The sequence below is a fragment of the Megalops cyprinoides genome, chromosome 3 (assembly GCF_013368585.1).
Source record: "Megalops cyprinoides isolate fMegCyp1 chromosome 3, fMegCyp1.pri, whole genome shotgun sequence".
Taxonomy (NCBI): Eukaryota; Metazoa; Chordata; class Actinopteri; order Elopiformes; family Megalopidae; genus Megalops; species Megalops cyprinoides.
The window spans coordinates 6,213,828-6,226,829 of record NC_050585.1 but is presented as its reverse complement, the minus strand read 5'-3'; the positions used below and the strand labels follow the sequence as shown (position 1 = coordinate 6,226,829).

General features: G+C 43.8%; 1 protein-coding gene across 1 annotated transcript in view; it reads left to right on the top strand.

The window, feature by feature from the left end:
- The window catches only part of dlg2 (discs, large homolog 2 (Drosophila)), a 220,566-nt gene that overhangs the window by 1,747 nt on the left and 205,817 nt on the right, over window positions 1-13,002 (top strand). Inside the window, exon 2 of the mRNA XM_036522959.1 lies at window positions 644-775. Coding sequence (XP_036378852.1) covers window positions 644-775 — 132 coding nt within the window. The remainder of the gene's footprint in view (window positions 1-643; window positions 776-13,002) is intronic.

The following is a 13,002-nucleotide window of genomic DNA, read 5'->3' as shown; positions in this document are numbered from 1 at the left end:
AGTTTTTTTGTATTTGTTACAAAGACGCTGCCCTTCGGTACAAGGCATCTTTGTTTCCCTGCTGTTCCCCCTGCTGTGACAGGGTGTGAGCAGCAACTCCCTCCCATGGCCCAGTGTGAGTGAGTGACATCTCGCCTCCCGATGCTCTGTGCCAAGTGAACACTTGATCCAAGCACAACATTTCTCCACAGCAGCAAAGTGCCTCTCTTATGATCCGTGGAAATGGCTGCTAATTATATACTGCCCCGGTGCATGCACGCACCAACTTTGCGTTTACGGCTTCGTCTGCTTGTGCGATGTAGAGGGAGCAGAAATAGAGGCCTTGAACTGCTGCGCTAGGCGAAACCTCTCGTCGGTGCCTTCGATTGTCATTTTAAGTGGAACAGGAGTAGTGCTTGTACCAGAATCTAAGTGAAGCTAAACCGCTCCACCCCACTTTCCACAAATTTCCTAACTATACATGATTTAGTTGTTGTGTCAGTGTTTTTCTTCCTTAATTTTGTGGAAACTGAGATGTGACTCTGTCTCAGGCAATCACTATTCACTGTTATTAACTGCTTTAAATAAGTCTTGTGGTGTAACGCCGCGTCTGTGTGTGATTTATGATGTGTTTCACAGCGTGTTGTCTACGTTCTTTCCACAGACACAGCTCGGGCCTTAGGGCTTCTGGAAGACTACTGTTCCAAACTGCGGAGACCAGAGGAACAACAGCTAAAAACTGCCATTCTGAGAGTGATGGGCATCTTCAAGAGCAGCCTGTTCCAAGCGTTGCTAGGTAGGTCAGAGTGGAATTAATCTGAGGCTGGTCCACACAGCGAAGCCCAGACCTGCCCGTGTCATTACCAGAGGCTCTTGGGCCTCTTGGTCTGAACGCAAAAGGAAAACGCACGTGATTCTGTGAAATATGACCTTTGCTCAATGGAAAAGCTACTGCTTTGCTGATTCATTCATTTACCCCACCTGGAGTTGTCTACAGCCAAAAATTCATTTTATTTCAAACGGTGCGGAAAGTGCTTTTTTTTTCTGTTGGTGTATCAGATACAAATTTGCCAACTCTTTTCAGAAAAAAAATGCTTTGGGGCAACAGAAAATCAAAGTTATTTTTGTGGTCTCATTTTGACCTGTTGTGGTGTGATCCCTCCATTTTGCTTAGCTTGCTTTGTGGTGATGCTTAATGAGATTTGGCAACCTTCACAGCTGTTGTTGGATTTTTTTTTGGGGGCGGGGTTTCATCTCAGTCATGCCATTGATTAATCTGTTATTAGTGAAAGCCACAAACAAACATGTTCTCAACATAGTGTTTTCTAGAAATGCCTGTTTTATGCTCCAGACTATACATATCGTACCATATTCTCATAATGATACTTGGTATTTACCTCTTATTTGGAGTTTTATCATGGTGTCCATGGCACAAATTTATGTCATATTTGCTAGCCACTATTACAGTGTGTTGGGCTTATATAAATTGTCATAGGCACTCAGATGTTTATATTAAATATATATATTTACATTTACATATTTAAATAAATCTGTCTGAGGATTTAAAGTACTTGAGGGTATTAATAGAACAAGCTGTTGAGGTTGATGAGGGCTCTGTTGCTATGCTTTCTGGCGCAAATCACTTGGCATGTCCACATTCTGCAGCCTCATGCCCTTCTCCACAGTGGAGATATTTTTGTCTTTGCTGATTTTGCGGTAAATGTTACTCTTTGCCTATTTTCAGTGTTCCAATATTGGTGATGTCTCTGAGTGCAGTTTTTCTGTGCCCGGTTTAATGATCCTAAAGGAAGCAGATGGATTTCGGATAGTGGGATTATCTTTGCTGAGCAACATTCCTCTTGTTGACTGTTCATTCAAGGGGCAGCTCACGGGCCTTTTAATTTAGGGTGGAGCAAATTGCACCGATCAAATACCAAGCAGTTTAAGAGACAGGTTTCGCTTTGGAAAAGAGTTTTTATTGTGGATTTTAAATGGATTGTTTTACTCAAGGGCATTGTGCTGCAACTACATTTCATTCCTTTAATGTAGCTGTGTTTTATATAAAGAAATATCAACATTTCAAACCATAATATAAAGTTAAATACATTAGAATACAGCTAAATGTTGAACTAGTGTATGTGGGTAGATTTATATTTACACTGGAAGTCCCCTGCTATTATGGGGATTATGTTTGATGCTTAAGGGCTTTCATACTGATGAAGGAGACCTGGGGATCACTAGGTGTGGGCTTAACCCCAGTTTTCAGTCCCAGTTTGAAAACAGCCACCCTGAAAATGTGGGCAGCAGGCTGTACGTACCTGTGTCCGGAAAGACATCAGTGCATAACTTCTGTTTTTAAGTACATGTGTGTGTATGTGTTTTGTTTTTTTATGTTTTGAATCTGTTTAGTATGTTTTAATTGCAACGCCAAGACATGCTCCTGTCAATTTCTGTGGGAAGGCAATAAAGTGTGGGGGGAAGAGGTTGGTTGGGTTGAAAGATTGAAGTGGTTATCAATCTCCACACCCCTTAAGTACACTATTTGTTTATTATCATTAAGAAATATTGAGTGAAAAAAATTCTGATGTGGTCTGGCAAACATATTGCACAGTTAATGTCCAACAGGAACAAAACACTCATTTATTTGTCAGATGGAAAAAATTGGACATCAGGAAATGTCATTGTACCCTGTAATTATGATGCATAAGACCCTTTTTTTTCTATAAATTTGCACCTTCCATGCACAGGACCTGTACCTACCAGGCTGTTGCAGGAGACAGCTTGTCTTAATATTTTGGTAGAGTGTCTCCCCCTGTCAGAAGCACTGACCAAAATCATCTCTTCTGACTTGTGTTTGAGTTTGCAGGCCTTATTTTATTAATGGAGTCCTGTTTGTTTACTCCAGCTGGTATTGTTTTCTTTCTGCACATTTTATAAATGAAATTAGCACTATTGGGTAACATGTGAGTAGTACACTTTCACATTTGGAATTCAGTTTCCTTCCTTCTGGTGCAGTAGTTTAGGTGCAAAGATTTGTTTGGCATTAATGGTAGCCATATGCTGACCTGGAAGTATGTGACATCTTTTCTCTCTGAACTACAGCTCCCAGCATGCACAAAATCACATAATTCTTGAGAAATCTAGTCACTGATTGAGGATTTTGTCACGAAATGTGTCAACACCCCCCCCCCCCCCCCAAAGTTCAAGGAGCTGCAAAAATCATGCATTGTACAAACTGTGCTCCATGTGTCTGGGCCAGGCCAATACTGGGCCAGTACTGTTAGGTCAAATGCTAAAGGCAATGTTGAGAATTACAGACTAGTTCAATAGTGTACAGTTACAAATGCTGCTGTGTGTTTTTTCTTAACCATTGAATGCCATACAAATCCACTGTAAATCAACAAAAATTCAAGCAATTGGCCCATCTTTTTGATGTAAAATTTGGCATTTTTTGTGGAATCATAGCAGTTGGCCTAATACATCGGTAGTGGGGAAGTCAGTGGAGACAGCAACTAATGGGAAACTAATTCATTTGCTAATCCACCTCTCCGGGTGAGCAACCAAATGCCTCCAGTTTGCTCTGTTTTCACACGCCTCTGAGTGAATTCTGAGCGGATGCGCGTTTGACTGCTGCTGCTGGTATATGTTAAAGCCCTCTAAATCGTGTGTCCTCCTTGCAGTTGAGCTGGAATATCCTCAGAATAAACAGAACGGGCTCTGAAATATGCTGCCGTGGCCAACAATATTGCAGGCTCCAGCAGTAAATGTGCTCAATTTGTCTTCCTTATGGCTCAGCTTTTTGAAATCTGTTTTCTCCCCCCAATGTCAACATTCATAATTAATATGTGCCATTCCGTGGACGGCTTAAAACTTCTCATTTATTAGCTTGTCACACACTTATAAACCTGCCATCTACCATGAGGTGTCATTTGTTTTGTGCTGTGGCATCACCGATGGATGCCTTCCTGGAATCACTCCAAATCTTCGTATTTAGGTTAATGTTGTTGCGGATTAGCCCATTCCAGAACTGGGTTCACTCACGTTGGCGTGTGACAGCCCAAAAAACAGAAACATGAAAATATCTTAAACCGGAGGCAAAGTAAGGCTCGTGAAAGCAATGGCTGTGTTAGTGTGACGTATGATACTGTCATTTGGTTTTTGCTATTGATAGGTTCCCAGTTTTATTCAGTACCATGTATATATATTATATGTAGTGTATTATGTCCCCTTTTCTACCATTACTATGTCTGTAATTTGTATGTCTCTGTATAACACCTCTGTAGTGTCTGCAGCAAGGATGTCAAACATCCTTGCTGAATGGCTCTGCCAGGGTCCCCATGGCACATGACCATTTGTCTCCGGCCCGCCACTTAACTCAATCCTTTGATATGCATGACCATGGATTGTATATCGACACACCACACAACTTGATTCTCTAGAGTTTCACTCGGCACAGACAGCCCGAATGTCCTGATGATGTTTGTCTCTCCCTTGTGCATTGAAATAAACATCAGTTCTCGTCAGCGTGTCCCACATCGTCCTGTTTTTAGTTCCACGGAGAAGGGCAAAATATCCTAACACCATAGAATAATGCTGAACAAATCAAGGCCTTTTAGCGGGTGGGTAGCCTGTTTCTCACAGCTCGACTGGCTCAGGTTAGTGGCCTGGGACCTGGATTGGTCCACCTCTCCTGCTGTGTGTGCTGAGTTTGGAATCCTGTTAAATTTAAATATGTCTTTTTCACTTTGCTCATACCACGTGAGTCCTCTCTGTGCTGGAGCTAAACACAGTGGAACAGAAACAAAACAGTTTACTGTCCAAAGTTAAAAACAAAATACAGGAGGAGTCATTGCAGCCCTTGATGTCACATTTTGACCGATCGCTGGCACCAGCAGCATTGTCCTGGAGTAGACCAGATCTGTTGAATATCCCCATCGTGTGCTGCTGAGAAAATTTATTTATAAGTATGACAGTAATTACTTTAAAAAACGATTCTTAGGGAATATAATTAAATGTAACGTAATCTACCATTGTGATCAAATACGGCGGGTTGGTAATTATTTCCATAATGAGGTCATCAGTGCAGCGGCTGCCAGATGTGGTTAGCCTCCGCAGGCTTTGGACCAGGATGCCGAAGGGGCGGATGCAGGTCCGCCTCTCATCAGCCAGTCATCATGGGAACCCAGACTAAGCCAAAAATTACTGAAGTAAAATCCGTCGGGGACAAGTTCTGAGGTGACTGCTGGTCGCTGGATGTCCACGCTCCACTAACATGTTTTGCCATTTGGGTCATTTGGCTCCATCCTGTCACAGGCCTTTTGCTCAGGAGTGTCTGCTGTTCCCCTGTCTTTTTTCCACCCAAAATGTCCAAGGTCTCTTTTAATTTGACATCCTAATGGGCTTGTTTGGCCAAAGGTCATGTCCCTATATTTATTTATGCATATATTTATTTATTTTTGCTTTTTGTGCATCTTGTGAGAGCAGAAATCAAGAAAGAATAGGATTTGACAGTCTTACACTTCAATGTACCACCACAAGATGTAATTTTAATGCAGAGTGAGGCTTAGTTAGGAGCCTTTCAGAAAGATTTTAATTGGGAGATTATATTTCTAATCGTTTCTACATGCTGTTTGAATAATGTGTAATGCCATAGCAGATGTCATATAGGAGCACCTCCATATCTCATAACGTCACTTTCCGTTTTTTTTTTTTTTTTGGGTCGGTAGCAGCTCATTACAACAAGATGCTGAAGTACTCCCTCTGAAGTGATAGTTGAAAATGCCTGTTTTCAACCAACAGGAATGACCCTTGCATTCCATGAGCACCTCGGTTTTTCAGTGTGGAACCTCAGGGGAACACCTGGTGGCAGTGACATTGTGTGAGTGTGTGTGAATGTGTGTGTGCGTGTGCCTGTCTGTGTGTGTAAAATGTGTGCAAGAGTGATTTTGTTGTGTTCTTTAGCATCATTGCACCACAAAGCCATGTTACATTCTCTCCTAAGATAAAAACATCTAAACTTACTTGTGATGTTCCTAACACTGACACACTGTTAACGTTAAGGAGAGATGAACTTGTCTACAACATCCTAGCTAAAGGTACAGTATTCTTCCTAATAACCTCCTTTGGGAGTGAATTAGAGCCGCTCAGTCTTAGTTCAGCTATCCATGGCCATTGAAGTCCTTTTAATAGTAAAATAAAATTCTAGAATTTTAGAACAAGATGTGCAACTGCAGCATACATGGGTTGGGTAATCTGTGTTCCATTTTGCAAAGTTTTTCACAGACCAGCATCGGCAGTCGCTTGTAGTATCTTATCTGAGTAGTCATTGACCTGCATCCCACGATGTTGTCTTTACCTGTGCAAATCCTGAACGGATTGCTCAAACCACTTTTTCACAGGCGGACATAATCCTGGTCAGCCGAACGCTTGGTTGCCCGATTTTCATTATCGTTTTGAGCTCTTGCGTCTCGGCTTTTGTGCGTTCATGCAAATTTGTTTGCCCCTCTAATGGGGTTTTGTGTACGGCAGTGATTTTCATTTAGTGAAGTGCTTTGCTTTATTTGAAAGTTACATCTTGTATCATTCTGATAAATGACATACGGGGCCAATCCCACCAACCCCCCCCCCCCCCCTCAACGTATTAGTTTTTTTTTTTCTCAAATTTTCTTTCATGAATTGTCAATAAAACACCGTTTTAACTCCGGCACAGAACTAATGCCTCCTGAAATAGACGTAATCATCTTACCAAGCATTAGGTACAATCTAATCTGGCCAGGGCGCGCTCACTCATAAAACCCATCAGTGTGGAATGGAGCTGCTTTGCGGCCATTTAACCCTTTCGGGATTAGCGGGGGGGATAACTGCTGCGGTGCAGAGTTCAGTGGGAGCTCCAGGCTGCGCCGCTGCCCGCCGCCCGTGTAGGTGGATGCCAGGCCAGCCCCTTTCCTGAAGCGAGGTTGGAAAACGCGTACTGTTTGGCTCGGCTAGTGCTGTCACTTGTATCAACATTGGCTGCTGTCGTGTCTAAAGTGCTGCAGTGCCACAGGTCTGTATTTGTATGGTAGGGTATGGCTCACATTACAACACACCTTCATTTAACAGACACTCTTATCTAGGGTGACCGACAAGGTGCGAGTACATTGCATTGCATCACTGCCATTTAGTAGATAGTCTCATCCAGAGCAACTTGCATAGGTTACAGTCTTTACATTGTTGTCCATTTATATACTTACTGAGGCACTTCTGGGTTAAGTACCCTGCCCAAGGGTACAGCTGCAGTGCCCCAGCAACTTCTCAGTTATGAGCCCTGCTCCTTAGCACTATGCTACACTGCTGTCTCAGCAGTGCTAAATGTATCTAATAAAATGGCTTGAAAAGTTGCACAAACATTCTAGCAATTGTATTCAAACACAGTGCTGAGGTCACAAGTGCGTATTTGGTTCAGCACAATATACCCTATACCAGTGTTTCCCAAACCTCTCCTGGAGGACCGCTTGTCCTGCATGTTTTAGATCTCTCCCTGCTCAGACACAGCTGATTGAAATGATCAGTTTGTTATTAAGCAGCTTCAGGAGTTCATAACGAGTAGATCATTTGAATGTTGGAACGGGGAGAGATCTAAAACATGCAGGACAAGGGGTCCTCCAGGAGAGGTTTGGGAAATGCCGCCCTACACCATTAAAAAAAACAACTTGCACAAGATTACGCATAAGGGGAAGGAAAGATCATGTGTAGGGGGGTGGGCTGAGAAGCAGTCTGGAGACACATTGCTTTGGCTGTGTAATGGAACCCTGGAAGCACCTTTAAGCACAGGATATTGGAGAAATTCTTGGCTGAGCATGGAACGCTCACAGCATCACCTGCAAAGAGGTATGCACAGGATATTTCATGAGGTCAGTGAGACATAAGAGCCCCGGCCAATATAAAGGGTGTTTTTAGCACTGCCTGTCAGTTGTCAAGCTGGGATGATGAAAGTATGATAAAGCTTCTCACATCTTGTGTCCTGTACTGAACCAGTGTCATTTTTTTCTCTAGCCTGGTGAAATGATCACACACATTCTTACATCTGTGATTGTAAATGATTATTTATGGGAACTGGAAGGCTGTGTTGAACTACAGTTTATCATCTTTACTTTTCCCCCTAAAGTTCACACTTTGCTGGACAAAGCTGAATTTCATATGTGATTTTTTTAATTTGCATGTAGTCACAATGTCACTTTGAAAAGACCGGAGAAGACGTGCAGTAGGGCCACACACCAGGGATGTATAAATGAACTCTGTCTACTGTCAGTGAGGGCCTTCCTTTTCCATTCATTTCCCAAAGTGCACTTTATCACACCTGTTCATCTGAATCCATTTGATACATGAGGCTTCAGGAGTGTAATTGCAACGCAAACCGCGGGCTGCCAATTTGCCTCCGAGGCCCCTAATGTTCTCTATTTATCACTGTCAGGAGTACAAGGCCGGCCACCCGCTCCCTTAATGGGGAGGACATTTCACCGCTTTCGCCGCTTTCCAAGGAGATCCCGTCCTGGGAGAGCAGTTTTGGCGGTGTAATTAAAGCCCCTTCCTCTCGGCAGGGCTGTCCCAGGCCGCTCCTCGAGAGGAGCCGTGCCAAGGCTTGCCTGCGCTTTCTCGTGCTGTAGGCTCCGCGGATGACTGCAGGTGGGATTAGAGGGTGCCGATGTATGCGCGCTGTTAGCGTAGCAGTCACCAATGCCCGTGTGTAATCTGGTTATGCCGTAGCTTTGTCGGCATGCCGGTTCTAATCCCGGGCCCTTGCGACGTGTGCCATCCCGGCTGTAGAGAAGCTGGCCGACACTTATCCCGTAAATGAGCCGAAAAGAACGACGGTTAAAAGAACCAATAATTTATTTTTAAAACCAAATAACATAACAAAGGAAACCAGCCTATGCCAACCAAAAGCAGGGACAAAGTGAGCCTTCCTCCTGCTCTCTAGCCACACCTGTATTTAACCCACCTTCAGTTACTCAGGTGTGACTCATTAGCCAATAGGCTGGTTCCCCAAACAAAATCAGGTGCACGCAATTAACAAATGATTGACACAATTAACAGTTGACAATTAGTTTCTAGGGAGAGGTGGTGAAGGCTCTCCTACACACCAGCAGATGCTGCAGACCAGCTCCGGTCTTCCCCGTTCCTCTCCTCTGAAGCGTTGGCTCCGCCCTCCCTATCAACAATTAAAGCGTCAGCCGCGCTCTGCAGGTGGAGCCTGCTTAATCCCCCCCACGCGTGAACCACATGTGAAGCACGTGCGAACCGCGCAGAAAGGTCGGAGCTGGTAGACTGGCAGCCACCCAGGGTTAGGAGAACACTTCCCATAATGCGGGGTGTTACCCGCTTGTGCGGCACTGGCAGGTCACCACTGACAAAGGTCAACTCCGGGTCACCACGTCTCCTCCAAGCAGAGCGCACTGGGCGTGAATGTAACATCAAAGACTGAACAAACAGAATGGTCCGATTTTTAATATCCAGGCAGTGGAACGGGACAGTTAATCGGGCAGTGGACCGAGGACGTAGCCAATCAGGATTCAACCAAGGTTTGAGCTCTGGCTGGCAAACAGCTGTTGAATCATAAAGTCCACTTTTTACGACGCCATCTTAATTTGCCAGGGCAGTGTAATTTACTTTCAGCTGTGCACCCTCACAAATCCTCCCCAGTAAGACTCCAGCAGCACTGGTTTACAGGAAGTATAAGAGGAGAGTAAATGTCGGCCTGCTCAGAAAATAAGCGGAGTAATGTAATGCAGCTCTGAACTAGGACACCAGATGGGACGGGCTGTACAGCCCTATGACACAGGACATGGATGTAATGGAGTCTATTGCCCCGTCTTCACCACATGGTGCTCCACCAGCTCTCATTCTGCGAGTGTGGCCTGCATCAGTTTCGGGTCCTCTCTGTAAGCGCATTTAATACGTTTTCGATTATATGTGATCACATGACCACTCTTATATTTTTTTGAAGCAATCATGTAAAACAGAATGGCGGTAACTCATCAGATAATTGTCAAAATCGGCTGATGTCGTACATTCTCTCAGCTGTGGTTGTTTTGAACTAAAACTGTGTTGAAATTATGCAATAAGAGGGATTAGAGTTGCTCTTTGCAAGGCTTTAATGCGGCACAGATTTGAAGTGGCAAAGAGAAGAGCGCCATCTTGTGGTAATTCTTTTGTATAGCCTTTTGTTTTTAAATTATATCCCTGCTGGGATGTGTGGAATTGTACAACATGTCTCAAACACTGGCACGTACATACGTATACGTTTACAACAGTTAAAGGTATAAAGTTATTTTTTCAAACAACTTATTAAAGAATAAAGAAGTGGTTTGAGAAAGTCTTTTTCGTTTTTAAAAAAAAAAACAGACTCCCATCACCATAAATACGCTATGGTTGTTTTTTTTTTTGTTTTTTTTACAGTACATCTATATTTTATGTTATATTAATCAACAATTTAACAAAACAAATATTTCCCTCTTAATAACCATTATTTAGAAATCATTACTACAGTTTATGATTTCTGTTTTCCAAAGTATTTGATACAGCTCTTTGAGGTATAGTGTAACCCTGCTTTAAGCCAGACCCATGATGCAGGAGTGCTTGCATTAGCCTTTTAGTAGAGCATTTTGAACTGATAAAGCAGCCTATATATCCGGGCTATACTGACAGTCTCTATACTGTAAAGTATCAGCATAACTCTGTTCTACAGGGCACGAAAGAAACAGGAAAGTTATGCTGTAAACAGCAGGTGAGACAGCCTATTCATTGCAGATGCTCTACCATATTCAGAGGATGAACATTTAGCTACTCCCCACAGACAATAAAGTCGTAAAGCTCTTACAGTACTGTCATGTACTGTAACTGTATATCTAAAGCTTATGTGGCCAGCTAACCACCAGTCCTGTCATGTATTGAACTCCCTCAATATTTTCCTGTCTTGTTAGTGCTGGGATTTAGTGGGCCAGTAGGGGGCACTCCTCCCCCTGGAGCAAGTGGAAACTGGTGCACTGATACAGTGATGGATATAGTGTAATGTGCTGCAGTAGGTGGCCACTGTTGGATCAGGCATTGAGCTCACAGACTCAGTGGCACCAAGAATCAGGGCCCTCATTGTAAAGGCGTAACCCCTGTGACCAGGCCAAATTCCCTCCTCAGACTTCCTCGAGCTGGCACAGTAATCACCAACAGTTGATTTGCCATGCAGTCCTCAGCACTTAGCCATACTTAATGGAAATAAGCTCTTAGCCGGCCTTCCGGCATGAGTTTTTTTTTTTTTTTTTTTATTATTATTGAGGAAAAAGAAACAGTTCTGTTGCATAAACAAATCCAAGACGCAGCCAAATTGACCTTGAAACCTTCACTACAGGCAAACTCCAACGGGAGCACTTAAAAGCCAAGGAAGGCAGCTGCTGAGGAGAATTAACAGCCTAATTAGAGTCACAAAATTCATATTTTCAGTGACACAAACCATCTGGGAAATATCAGCGGCCAGGAAACGGTCAACAGGAAATCTCTTTATTTTCTGCCTGCTCGTACTGTACGTGCCTGGTATCGAGGCATGTCTACGCTGCGGATAGTATAAGTCGCAGGTTTAGAAGGGGGAAGAAAAGTGCCACAGAAACTGATGTAAGAAGTGCGGTCTTAGCCAGTTTCCATAGCAACAGCGACGTTCAGCTGAAAATGGCCCAGTGTCACTGTGAAGTGGCTGGAGGCACCTTAGCCACTGAGATTCTCGTGGAACACTTCGCTTTGTAACAAGCATCGGGGGCTTTTGCGAAAAAGCCTGCATTTCCCTCCCGTTAATCCACGCTAGTGAATGAACCGGCATGGATGTTTACTGTGTGCCGCATGTACGGTGCTGAGAAAACCGCCGCTGTAACGCGGCTCGGGCAAGGCTAAAAGAAGCTGAAAATAGGACAGCCTGCCTCTGACCACATAAGCCTTCTCTTTCCTCCGCGTTTGTATGGGATTGGACCTGCTGCGAGGAGCAGAGTTCAGCTCTCTCAAGCTGATTGGAGAAGATGACTCTGGGGTCGCCAGGCCTTTTATTAGAACGCAAAAAATCATTTCTGTCGGTGAAGTGGTGGTTTATAGATGAGCATGATGAGAATTAGGCCTGTCCTTACAAGCCAAGGTTGAGTCAGATTATAAAGAAACCCTAATGTGCGGGAGAACATTTTGTATTGTGGTCTCTACTGGCAAAGGAAACAGGGCCATCAAGCCTAAAGCTTGATTAAACACTCAAATCTATAAAAATCCATGCCGCTCAAAGAGGCATTGGGGCCGACCATTCCTGCTGTTTCAGATATTATCATTACCTACCTACCTATTCTTTATTTATAATAATTATTTATAATATATTTAATTGTTTCATATTATTACTGTTGTTAAGTAGTTATTCTGCTGTTTCATAGCTATTGAATGGTACCTGTGTGTGACCACATGCATGGCTCCCTTCCAACACTTGCCCATCTCTTCATCTCTCTGTCTGGTCTCACAGGCCATTGGGAGGCCAGATTACACGGAGAGGAGCTGGGTCTGCAATACATCTCTCTTACAGGATGACTGCCGCCCGCAGTTTGGGGTTTTCCAGGGCAACGTCATCCCTCTTCAGCGGGCTGATCCCAGCTCAGTGTGTGCTGGCGCGCAGCGTAAAAGAATTTCTGCACCGTTTGTGAATCTCACTGGCAGAGTTCAGGAAGCCTTTATCCTGCCAAAGTTTCAGCGCTGAATTTGAGCAGCTCGCGTTTAATCACTGCACCAGATGTCAGGTAAGATGTTGTGAGGGAGCACCGAGCAGCCACACCAGGACGGGCCTTGGAGTAGTCACTGCCACATGTTTACTGCTTTTGCTGCTAATGGCACATGAATAAAAAAGCAGTGCAATGTACTTGTCTTCCTGTGTGAAGATGAACGCATAAAGCAGCTTGTTTGATGAGGAAAATTAAGCGTCTCGTGCACTTGCGAATTTCATTAACAGGTAACGTTTTAGACCACATCCGTGTG